The sequence below is a fragment of the Balaenoptera ricei genome, chromosome 10 (assembly GCF_028023285.1).
Source record: "Balaenoptera ricei isolate mBalRic1 chromosome 10, mBalRic1.hap2, whole genome shotgun sequence".
Taxonomy (NCBI): Eukaryota; Metazoa; Chordata; class Mammalia; order Artiodactyla; family Balaenopteridae; genus Balaenoptera; species Balaenoptera ricei.
This window is the reverse complement of record NC_082648.1, coordinates 44374507-44387685: the sequence shown is the minus strand read 5'-3', so window position 1 is coordinate 44387685 and position 13179 is coordinate 44374507. Positions and strand designations below refer to the sequence as shown.

At 41.9% G+C, this 13179-nt stretch overlaps 1 protein-coding gene across 1 annotated transcript in view; it reads left to right on the top strand.

The window, feature by feature from the left end:
• The first annotated feature begins 2514 nt into the window (after positions 1-2514).
• Positions 2515-13179, top strand: part of LOC132373216 (keratin, type II cytoskeletal 6A-like) — a 38645-nt gene continuing 27980 nt past the window's right edge. Inside the window, exon 1 of the mRNA XM_059935943.1 lies at positions 2515-3054. Coding sequence (XP_059791926.1) covers positions 2515-3054 — 540 coding nt within the window. The remainder of the gene's footprint in view (positions 3055-13179) is intronic.

Genomic DNA, 13179 nt, shown 5'->3' with positions numbered 1-13179 from the left:
CCAGAATACTTTCTGCAAACGACTGGTCTAGAAGGAGTTCACCTCATTCAAAGATGAGCACTAGTCAGAAAGGAAGTGTTCCAGGACTCACTAAAGAGGATACACATTCAAAAATGAAATGAACAGGAAAAACAAAAGGCAGATAATGATCACTCATCAGAACAAAGTCACTAAAAATATTGCCAAAATAAAACAAACCCTCTATAAAATTAGAGAAGAAAAAGCATATAATGAGACAATAAGATAAAACATTACTTACAGAAGTCAGATATGAGGCAGAGAGAAAAACAAAGCCAGCAGGGAAATGAAGGCCAAGTTGATGTCAGTACAAAGGACAATAGATGTGCTGAATGCACAACAAAGGGCGTATGGGAGAATATCGAGAAAAGAGAATGGGGGTCATAGAGGGAGTTAACGAGGGGTTAAAGGAGGATCAAGAGGATATATAGATAAAGAAGACAAAGTAGATTCAACACAAGAATAATTGAAACACCTGAAGGAAAAGAGTATACACACACATACGCAAACTCATACACACAAATTGTCCCCCCCAAAGCACAGAAACATCTTCAATTAGGTGGCTGGGGATTTGCCCTGAAATTTATTTTGATAGACAAATGTGCGCAATTTAGGCGTTTTTAAAATATGTAAATATTGTATATGGGTATAAAGAATGAAATCTTGCCACTTGTGACAACATGGATGGATCTCTAGGGCATTATGTTAAGTGACATAAGTCAGACAGAGAAAGACAAGTACTGCAAAATCTCTCTTATATGTGGAATCTAAAAAACAAATTTTCAAAAATTTAAAAACTAAGCTCATAGATACAGAGATCAGATTGATGGTTGCCAGAGGCGGGGGAAGGGGTGGGAGTGGGAGAAATGGGTGAACTGTTTACGTGAGGGTTTTTTTAAGTTTAAATAAATTAAATTTTAAAAGCCCACAGAGATAAAACCACATACTATTAGAATGGCTAACATCAAAATAATTGAGGATACCAAGGCAACAGTATGGAGCAAAGAGAACACTCATACACTGCTGTTGGAAACTCAAAATGATGCAACCACTCTGCAAATGTATATATTTATGGATGTATATATATGTAATACTCAATCTTATACACTTTCAACTACATCTACTTCTGGAAAAGTTTAAATACACAAAATAAACTTATTATTCTTCCAGATTTAAGATTCCAGATTACAGGAATATAGAGGAGAGAGTAACATGTGGAATGACATCAGAGGACGCAATCACAAAAGCCAAAGAATGGAAAACTCTACAGGACAGTTAACCTAGTTTATTTAACAAATAAATGGCCAAAAAGATGAAGAGCTAAATGATGTAAAGGATGTATTATTTAAAGGATGTATCATCCAAATAAACATGTATGGACCTTATTTGGACCCTGAATTAAACAAACAAATTATAAAAATAAGTAAGAATAAAGGGAAATTTGAATGTTCACTAAACTTCGTGATGTTAAAGAATTACTGTTAAATTTTTAAGATATAAAAATAGCATTTTGGGGACTTCCCTGGCGGTCCGGTGGTTGAGACTCTGCACTTCCACTGCAGGGGACTCGGGTTCCATCCCTAGTCAGGGAGAACTAGGATCCTACATGCCGTGCACTGTGACCAAAAATAATAATAATAAAAATAAATAATAAATGTTTTAAAAAATAAAATAAAGTAAAAAAAACATTTTGGTCATTTTCTAAAGAGTCTGTCATTTAGACATAAATACTGAATTGAATATGAAATCATATGACCTTTCTTCTGGAATTTCCTTTCAAATAACTTAAGGTGGATGGAGAAAGTAGGTGGAGTTATGGATGAAATAAAGTCAGCCTTGACATAATAATTGCAAAATCTGGGTGATGGGTATCCATCCTTAATAGACAAATAGGGGTCTATTATGTTGTTCTTATACTTTTCTATCTGTTCAAATTTTTACATACAGAAAAAACAAGTCAAATTTAACATATTTGTAATCATTGGGGAAATGGTAATCTTTCTATTAGGGCATAAGCAATAGATTGCTGTTAGATTTCCAAGTTCTCAGCTGTTACAAAAGATGAGATTGGAATTATGAATGAAATAAATCTGGTCTTGACATAATAATTGAAAATTGGGATGATAGGCACGTACATTCTGATACACAAGCAACGCATATTGAATGTTTGTTTGAGACAGTCTAACTCCTAGCCTCAGTGAATTGAGAATAGTCTTGTTGTATTGATATAAATCAAAGATCAAAGGCAGGAGAATTTTTCCCTGGCTAAAGGAAGCCAAAAAGCAGTCTTCGTATTTCATATCTTTTCTAATAACCCAGGTATGATCTCACTGTTTGTAAAGCCCAATCCTTCCCGACCTGCAGGCTTACCTTCCAGGACTGAGCCCAGCCCATTCCTCCCTGTACACTGGCTGCTGGAAACCTATCTCATACTTTTCCTCTCAGCTCTACCCTCCACCTCTCACGCCCTCCTCAGCCTCTTCGACTTCAGGAACCATGACTTCCAAATCCACCGTGAAGAGCCAAAGCAGCAGCCGCCGTGTCTTCAGTGCCGGCTCAGCCAGAGTCCCTGGGGTCAGCCGCTCTGGCTTCAGCAGCGTGCCCGTGTCCCGCTCCAGGGGCAGTGGTGGGCTCGCTGGAGTGGGTGGAGGAGCTGGCTTTGGCAGCCGCAGCCTCTATGGCGTGGGGGGCTCCAAGAGGATCTCCCTCGGAGCGGGCAGCTGTGCCCTCGGTGGCGGATATGGCGGCAGAGCTGGAGGCGGCTATGGCGTTGGAGGTGGAGCTGGGAGTGGATTGGGTTTTGGCAGTGGAGCTGGTGGTGGTTTTGGGCTCGGTGGTGGAGTTGGCTTTGGTATTGGCTACTGGGGCCCTGGCATACCCGTCTGTCCCCCTGGAGGCATCCAAGAGGTCACCATCAACCAGAGTCTCCTGACTCCCCTCAACCTGCAAATCGACCCCACCATCCAGCAGGTCAGGACTGAGGAGCGGGAGGAGATTAAGACCCTCAACGACAAGTTTGCCTCCTTCGTCGACAAGGTGAGCCGGGAGCACCTGCCCTCCACTGGGATTTCAGAGTCCCCAGTCTAGAGACGCAACCAATGTCCTACCAGGGGGAGCCTTGGGAGAGAGGGAGGAGGGGACTCGGGCTAGCTCTCCACTGGGATGCAGGATAGGCTCCATGTGGACCACAGGTAGAAGGTGATAAAAATCATTTACAGCTGCTGATCCCTTAAATGTCTTCATTCCTGCCTGGGAAGCTTCTCCACTCTTGATAACCCTGAAGCAAAGAAAAGGAAAAGAGAGAATGAAGTGGATTAACACTTACCACTAATGGGTCTACAATGGGATACAAAGAAAAGGCCAGTCACTACCTTCTCTGAGGTTCTGGCCTACCTTTCCAGCAGGAAGAAAAAAGAAAAAGAAAAACAAAGAGAAGAAAATAAAAGTAAAATTATTTTCCATCCAGGTGAGAAAAAGAAACATTTGAGATGTACAAATATTTATAATTTGGTTTTTTTTTAAAAAGTTATTCTAGAAACAGAGCATGACCATCTATCAAGAGTGTTTTAGAAGAGGTACATGCACTAAATGGGAGTTTAGATTAGAATCTAATCATTAGATATCATTTAACATCCCTTTTATTTTAGAAAATAAAAGCTTTGTATAATACATCAGGTAAAAACTATTTTAAATTACACTTTTGATTCTGCTTGTCAAGAGAAAGAGAGGAAGTGATGAAAAAATCACTGATAGGCACAATAACTTATAGGGCAGGAACAGCTCAAAAGTCTATGGGGGAATTTCATCAATGAGATCTGCTGGTTTAGAAGGAAGAATATCAGGGGAGCCTACCTCCCAATCTGAGCCTCTGTATATTCCCTTAGTAGCCCAGCACCATGGACACCACCCCAGCCTACTTGAAAACCTGGTAATACAGATACTTGTTCCTTTCTTTCTATGTCTAGCAAACGACTCTCTTGCCTTCCTGCAGGTGTGGTTCCTGGAGTAGCAGAACAAGGGCCTGGATACCAAGTGGACCCTCCCTCAGCAGCAGGGATCCAAGCCCGTGAGGCTGACCCTGGTGCCTACGTTTGAGCAGTACATCAACAACCTCAGGGGGTGGAAGGAATCTCTCCTCTTCTTTAGTGGCTGCCCAGACTCAGAGCTCAGACACATGCAGGATCTGATGGAGGACTTCAAGAACAAGTTGAGTTACAGGAGAGAAGTGAGCTCAGTTTTCTGAAGCCCACACTTCAAATCTACCAAGTGACTAGGTCCAGTTGAGGGCATGATTGCTTAGGAAAAATATCCAATGGAAATGAAAATTTCCATTGGCTCTTTCAAAATCCTTTACTCACTGGCTCAAGCATCTTTCATCATCCTCTCTGGAAATGAAGAAGAAATCAGTAAGCCTGCAACAGCACCAAATGAACCTGTAACACTGAGAAAGGTGAGCTTAGCAATATTAGGTGTCCCCATTCTTTTGTTGAAGGCTGGCAGAGCCCACACATGGGAGGAGAAGATATTGGGTGGGCTGGGAGTAGGGGTCGGCTGACTCCGAATTGTCCCTCCTTTCCCAGGACGTGGTTGCTGCATGAATGAGGTTGAACTGCACACCAAGATAAATACCTTTAATGATCAAATTGATCACTTATGTTCTTACTTTGAGATGGAGAGAACCTCACCCTGTTTGTTCGTTTTTCTGCTTAGGAGTCTGAGTGGATGGAGTGTTTGGGAGTTAGATCTCATAGATGTATATCACTGGAAGCAGAGGTACTAACGATCCGTATCTGGTAGGAGTGCTCTCAGATGCAGTCCTACAGCTCAGACGTTTCTGTGGTCCTCGCCGTGGGCAACAATCATAATGTGGACGTGGACGGCACCATTTCTGAGGTCAAAGGCCTACATGGGGAGATTGCTCAAATGAGGCAGGCTGAGGCCAAGTCCTTACACCAGACCAAGGTGAGCAGTTGCCAGCAACGGGAGAGAAATCCTGTGCCCCTGCGAGGGTCCAGCCACCGCAGGGGGTCTTCCAGGTCCCGACGGAGAGGGGTAAGGGACTGAATAGCACCCTGAGTATGGGGTCAGAAGGACCAAGACAACTGATGGTCACAAGGCACTTTATTTAGAATCTACTGAATCTTATATAGACAGAACAGGAACTCATTATTAGACAATGAACCCATAGAATTGCTTATCGTCTCAGTTCAGTCACCATCATGGACGTCAACAAGTTTACAACAACTATCCTTGAACCTTATCTTCCCTTAAGCAGGCTTACACACAGCCCCCAGCCATAAGGAACAACCAGGACTCTCAGTTCCCTGAGGTCTCCTGGCTTGAGATAGCTTTGCTAATCTCTTTTACATTCCTCAGGCCTGGGAAAAAGAGTGCATTCCAAGTCAAGGGTAAGGGCTTTGCATTTTGTGAGAGACATACTGTCTTCTCCAGGAGTTACCTCCGGCTAAGACTGCATGCTTCCCACATGCCCCCGCCCCAGGTGGTTACACTCAGCTGCACCAGCCTACCGCAGTTTTTTGAGTGGAGTTTGAAATACAAAGACCCTGGACGATTTCATAGGAGGTCTGTCATTGCTCAGTTCACGTAGACAATTAAAGAATTTACAGTTAGGCCTATTGAATAAAAAGAAAAAAGAGTTTAATGACATTGCCCTACTGAGTTTTGCCTTCAACCTCTTCCTGATTGTGAAATCCCTTAGATATCACTAAGAATATCACTAGTTTATTGAAAAAGTAGGTGCTCAATGATCCTACAGAACTATTCAGTAGTGCAGCAGCAAATAATCTTGTGCCATCTACTATATCTAGAGATGTCGCATCGTTTGGTGTGAGTTTATTAGATGGTTGGGAATTGACAGCCATTTTTGGCATGTGAAAGCCCATAAACACTTTATCTACCCACATGCACACTGCTTCTCTATTCTTCTGGACTACAGTGTAAGGAGCTGCAGGTCAGGGTACATAGACAAGGGGATGACATGTACAACACCAAGCAGGAGACTGCTGAGCTCAACCACATGATCCAGAGACTGATCTGAGACAGACCATGGCCACATGCAGTCCACCATCTCCAGTGGCTATGGCAGTGTCAGTGGTGTCAGCAGTAGCTTAGGCCTGGGCGGAGGCAGTGGCTATTCCTACAGCAGTGGTCACAGCGTTGGAGGTGGCTTCAGTTCCAGCAGTGGCAGAGCCATAGTGGGTGGCCTCAGCTCCTCCAGGGGCAGCAGTTCCACCGTCAAATACACCACCACCTCCTCCTCCAGCAGGAAGAACTACAAGCACTGAAGTCCTCCTGTTGGTACTTGGTCCCACATTGTCTTAGCCCCCCATCCAGCTGCATTGCCCCCTTCTCAGGTTGCTGCTTCTCTCCTGTCTCCGACTTCTCTTGGCCTATGAATTAGAGCAGAAGTGGCTAAGTCCTCATTTCCTCCGTCTATACTGGCTTCACCCGAGCCTCCATTACTCACTATCAGAAGGTCAACAATCAGTGTCATGAACATATGTAGGCATCCTACTGATGTTCCCATCTTATTATCAGTTTCATCAGTCTACCATGATTCTAGGAAGAAAATGACCTATGCCCTCCTTGAAAAGTGACAATCGAGATCATGAAAACAGAGCAGGGAATCTTCCCTTTAACTGTCCTGCCCATTCTAGCTAGACTCAGGAGTTCCCCACAGAACAAATAAGTTATCTTCCGATGCAGTGTCCCTAAATGGTGTTGACACCACCCTCTCAGCTGCAGTTATATCCCTACAATGTTTTTCTCTGCTCTCTTTGCTTTCTTTTGTTGTGTTGAATAAAGCAGATTTCTAATATAAAGATTCTGTGTTAGATTGTAGTGTTGATCATATACTGGTTCTGAAACTTACTCAACCCACTCAGTGATGCTCATCTTTGGAGAACCACCTCTCAGCCCCACTGACAACTTACCCTGCTTCATACCCAACTCCATCAGTCAACATCATGTGATACTCAGTTATTCTGTGGGTGGATGACTACCAACTACTATTCAGCCCTCTGCCACTCAGGGTTTTTTCTCAAAATGGAGTCTTTGAGAGAGTCTCTTCAGCAAGTGGTGTTGGGAAAGCTGGACAGCTGCATGTAAATCAATGACGTTAGAACACGCCCTCTCACCATACACAAAAACAAACTAAAAATGGCTTAAAGACTTAAACATAAGACATGACACCATAAAACTCCTATAAGAGAACATAGGCAAAACATTCTCTGACATAAATCATACCAATGTTTTCTTAGGTCAGTCTCCCAAAGCAACAGAAATAAAAACAAAAATAAACAAATGGGACCTAATCAAACTTACAAGCTTCTGCACAGCAAAGGAAAACATAAACAAAATGCAAATACAACCTAGAGAATGGGAGAAAATATTTGCAAACAATGTGACCGACAAGGGCTTAATTTCCAAAATATACAAACAACTCAACAACAAAGAAACAAACAACCCAATCAAAAAATGGGCAGAAGACCTAAAGAGACATTTCTCCAAAGGAGAAATACAAATGGCCAATAGGCACATAAAAAGATGCTCAACATGGCTAATTACTAGAGAAATGCAAATCAAAACTGCAATGAGGTACCACCTCACTCTGGTCAGAAGGGCCATCATTAAAAAGTCTACAAATAACAAATGCTGGAGAGGGTGTGGAGAAAAGGGAACCCTACTACATTGTTGGTTGGAATGTAAGTTGGTGCAGCCACTGTGGAAAACAGTATGTGCGCTCCTCAGAAAACTAAAAATAGAATTACCATGTGATCCAGCAATCCCACTCTTGGGCATATAGCCAGACAAAACTATAATTCAAAAAGATATAGGGTGGCGGTGGCCTCATAGAACGAGTTTGGGAGTGTTCCTCCCTCTGAAATTTTTTGGAAGAGTTTGAGAAGGATAGTTCTTAACTCTTCTCTAAATGTTTGATAGAATTTGCCTATAAAGCCATCTGGTCCTGGACTTTTGTTTGTTGGAAGATTTTTAATTGCAGTTTCAATTTCATTACTTGTGATTGGTCTGTTTATACTTTCTAATTCTTCTTGGTTCAGTCTTGGAAAGTTGTACCTTTCCAAGAATTTGTCCATTTCTTCCAGGTTGTCCATTTTATTGGCATATAGTTGCTTGTAGTAGTCTCTTATGATCCTTTGTACTTCTGTGGTGTCAGTTGTAATTTCTCCTTTCAGGATACACAATTAATGCACAGAAATCTCTTGCATTCCTATACACTAACAATGAAAGGTCAGAAAGAGAAATTAAGGAAACAGTCCCACTTACTAGTGCAACAAAAAGAATAAAATACCTAGGAATAAACCTACCTAAGGAGACAAAAGACCTGTACGCAGAAAACTATAAAACACTGATGAAAGAAATCTAAGATGACACAAACAGATGGAGAGATACACCATGCTCCTGGAGTGGAAGAATCAATATTGTGAAAATGACTATGCTACCCAAAGCAATCTACAGTTTCAGTGAAATCCCTATCAAATTACCAATGGCATTTTTCACAGAATTAGAACAAAAATTTTTACAATTTGTATGGAAACACAAAAGACCCCAAATAGCCAAAGCAATCTTGATAAAGAAAAACGGAACTGGAGGAATCAGGCTCCCCAACTTCAAACTATACTACAAAGCTACAGTAATCAAGACAGTACTGGCACAAAAACAGAAATATAGATTAATGGTACAGGATAGAAAGTCCAGAGATAAATCCATGCACCTATGGTCACCTAATCTATGATAAAGGAGGCAAGAATATACAATGGAGAAAAGACAGCCTCGTCAATAAATGGTGCTGGGAAAAACTGGAAAACTACATGTAAAAGAATGAAATTAGAACAATTCCTAACACCATACACAAAAATGAACTCAAAATGGATTAAAGATCTAAATGTAAGACTGGACACTATAAGACTCTTAGAGGAAAACATAGGAAAAACACTCTTTGACATAAATCACAGCAAGATCTTTTATGACTCACCTCCTAGAATAATGGAAATAAAAATAAACAAATGGGACTTAATGAAACTTAAAAGCTTTTGCACAGCAAAGGAAACCATAAACAAGACGAAAAGACAACACTTAGAAGGGGAGAAAATGTTTACACATGAAGAAACTGACAAAGGATTAATCTCCAAAATATACAAACAGCTCATGCAGCTCAATACCAAAAAAACAAACAACACAATCAAAACATGGGTGGAAGATCTAAATAGATATTTCTCCAAAGAAGACATACAGATGGCCAACAAACACATGAAAAGATGCTCAAGATCACTAATTATTAGAAAAATGCAAATCAAAACTACAGTGAGGTGTCACTTCACACCAGTCAGAATGGCCATCAACAAATAATCTACAAACAATAAATGCTGGAGAGGGTGTGGAGAAAAGGGAACCCTCTTGCACTGTTGGTGGGAACGTAAATTGATACAGCCACCATGGAGAACAGTAGGCAGGTTCCTTAAAAAACTAAAATAGAACTACCATATGACCCAGCAATCCCACTACTGGGCATATACCCAGAGAAAACCATAATTCAAAAAGACACATGCACCCCAGTGTTCACTGCAGCACTATTTACAATAGCCAGGACATGGAAGCAACCTAAATGCCCATCAACAGAGGAATGGATAAAGAAGCTGTGGTACATATATAAAATGGAATATTACTCAGCCATAGAAAGAAATGAAATTGGGTCATTTGTAGAGATGTGGATGGACCTAGAGCCTGTCATACAGAGTGAGATAAGTCAGAAAGAGAAAAACAAATATTGTATATTAATGCATATATGTGGAATCTAGAAAACTGGTATAGATGATCTTATTTGCAAAGCAGAAATAGACACAGATGTATAACAAACATATGGATACCAAGGGGAAAAGGGGGGAGTGGGATGAATTGGGAGATTGGGATTGACATATATACACTACTGATACTATGTATAAAATAGATAACTATTGAGAACCTACTGTATAGCACAGGGATCTCTACTCAATGCTCTATAGTGACCTAAATGGGAAGGAAATCCAAAAAAGAGGGGACATATGTATGAGTATAGCTGATTCACTTTGCTGTACAGTAGACAGTAACACAACAGTGTAAAGCAACTATACTCCAATAAAAATTAATTAAAAAAAAAAAAAGAAAGATGGTCCAGGTTAACAGATGACACTCAGATTAGCATGGAGGCGGTTATGGCTGGGAACATTCTCCTTTTGTGATAGGATATCCACAGCCATTTTCAGTGTAAAATTCTATATAAGTTTTGACAAGCAAAACAGATGTTAGAGTTTTATTCAAATCTTCCCAGATATCAGTGTCAGGGTTACGATTTTGACGTTTAGACAGAAACAGATTTTTAGGCCAAGTTTACACAAGCTTATTCTAGAATTTGGCTCATCAGGCTTTCCAACCAGGTGCTACCTGTATGCAGAAGAATTAAAAGCAAGGAAAAATTCCATAGGAACAACAATTACCAATTCAGTTATAATAATTTTTGCTAATTTGGAGCCACAGCAGAGACCCTCTACCCTGGATCATGGATCAAGTTGCAATCTAGCCTTATGCCATGGTGGTCCACAGGTGTGCAAGGGTCTTGCAGCTGAGCAGGTCACTAGGCAGAAGTTTTGGATCTGGGGAAGACTTCTGAGAATTAGTGACCGCCCTACCCTACTATTACGCAGCTGTAGGGTTTGAGTCAAGGGAATGATGGAAGCAGAGGTCAGGAACTACCAAGCTGTACAAAATCCCAAAAGCTGGTGGGGAAACTTCCCAGTGAGCCAGGCACAGACTCTGGTTCCCCCTCCCCATGTGAAAAGCTCCATGACAGCAGGTTACTTACAGGCTTCTCTCACCACCCTGGAATGAAGGCCAGATATGTCCCCAGTTCTGTGGAGGCCGGCTACATGCCAGCAGCTTGACCTTCAGGGCAGGCATTACTATCCCAGTCAGCTATGAATAGGGCCACCAGACAAAATAGAGCCTGCCTAGTGGAACTTGAATTTCACATAAACAACAAAAACATTTTAACATAAGCATGCCCCAAATAGTGTATGGAACCCACCTATACTAAAACATTATTTTTTGTTATATCTGAATTTAAAATTGAACTGCACATCTTATATTTTAATTTGCTAAATATGGCAACCCTACCTATGAACTACAGATATACTGAACGACAGACATTGAACTACAGACAAGGGCGCTGGTGGTTGGGTTGCTGCTCCAAATTTCTACTGTAAAGCCGCAGACAATAGGCAAGGACCAAACCCCCGCACAAGTCAGCTCAAACAGCCTTGAGATCCCCTGGGGTTTCTCACGGTTATGTGCCATCACTGGTGATTCCTAGTATCCATGGCTTCCATGTTTCTATAATTTCTCAGGCTTGACCCTGGGAGAAGGAGACAGCAGTACACCTGGCTGGCCATTTTAGCCAGAACTTAAGCCATGGATTGTTCTAAAGGACATTGTGCTTATTTATTACGTATGTGATTTATTAAACGATGTTAACACGGAGAAAAGGGTGAAAGCAAATACATGAGTCAAAATATTAATAGTGATTGATTCTGAGGAGTGGGAATTTGGGTCAATGTTCTTTTCCCTTTTGTACTTTTTTGCTGCATAAAAGTATATCTTCCTTTTCCCCCATTGAAATACTACTTTTATTACATTGGATTCGTACATGCTCTGTCCTGTTCCAGTCATCTCTTTGTGCGATCACACCATTGTCATTACTAAAGCTTTCTATTCCATGATGGTTTCTGATACAGTGATTTCTACTCATTGCTTGTTTGTTTTCAGTGTTTTCTTCTTATTCTTGTGCATTTTGTTTTGTGGTTGCTGTTGATATTAGGCTCCCCCAGGGATCTTACAGTTTTTTGTTGTGAATTAGAACCTCTTCTGTCATATTTTCTAATCACTGGAAGGTAGTGCATGAGAGTTACTGATTCCTGTACCAACCACCTTGCTAAACTTTATCCCAGTTCTGATGATGAAGTGACAAGAAAGAAGCAGAGCCAGGATGCAAGGACCGACCTGCCTCCTTTCGTAATCTTCGCTATTCCCCAGCGCTAGGGCGGTGTGGTCTCACCCTTGGACTCTGGCTCCATCAGTTACCCCTCTGGCCGTGGGGAGAGGTGCAGGTGTGGACCAGGAGGGGCCGACCTGGCCTCCCCCATCACTGCAGCCCTTCCCGGCTGTGCTTGCCCTCCAGTGGAGATGCCATTGCGCTAGGGTGCTAAGAGCAAACACAGGAGTGGGCTCCTCTCCTCAATGGGACATCTGCTGGCTCATGACATCAGCTGGTGACATACCCCGCACCGAGGGCAAACACCAAGGAGTGTTGCCCTTGAGCCTGAGAATGCCAGCCCACACTGGGAGGATGCGGAATGACTGCTTTTGCCCAAGCTGGCACAGCATCCCATTCTCTCCTCCCCCAGCTCTGGACTCCATCCAAGCTTTATTTTGTCTTTCCTCCTCCTGAGAACCTTACCAGTCTCTGCAGCCTTATTTTCCCCACTCTGACCTCTCGTTTATTCCTTGGTGATGTAGGCGTGATGAGTGGAGTACGACTGTCTTTAGCCTGTATTACTCTCATCTAAAAACATGTTTTCCAAACCTCATTATTTGCTCATATATGCTCTATGTCACTCAGCCACCCAGCAAAGTCACTCAGCAATACCGTGTAAGGTTACCTGTGGCAGAGCTAGCTTTTAGACACTGCAGGTAATTGAAAGGCAGGTAGGTGCATTATTAAGCTCATGTTGGATTCAACTGAATTATGTGCCTACCCTTGAAGAAAAATCCCTCTCACTTGACAGAGCCAGAACTACACCCATAAACACACACACACACACACACACACACACACACACACACACACCATGTAAATTAAGAGGCAAGAGTGATGCATGCATGCAAAGCATAAAGGTACGTGAACAGTGGCAGGTCCAACTTCAGAGAGGCTGAGTGATTGTCAATTCCTTCAAGTGAAGGGCAGTTTTTGAAAATGTAGGGAAACCACATTTTAGAACTAAATCCATAAAATACCATGATACCTAAACAACCTTATCAGGGTACAGCGTGTAGGTACTAATCTCACAGAGACATTAAATGCTCCAGAAA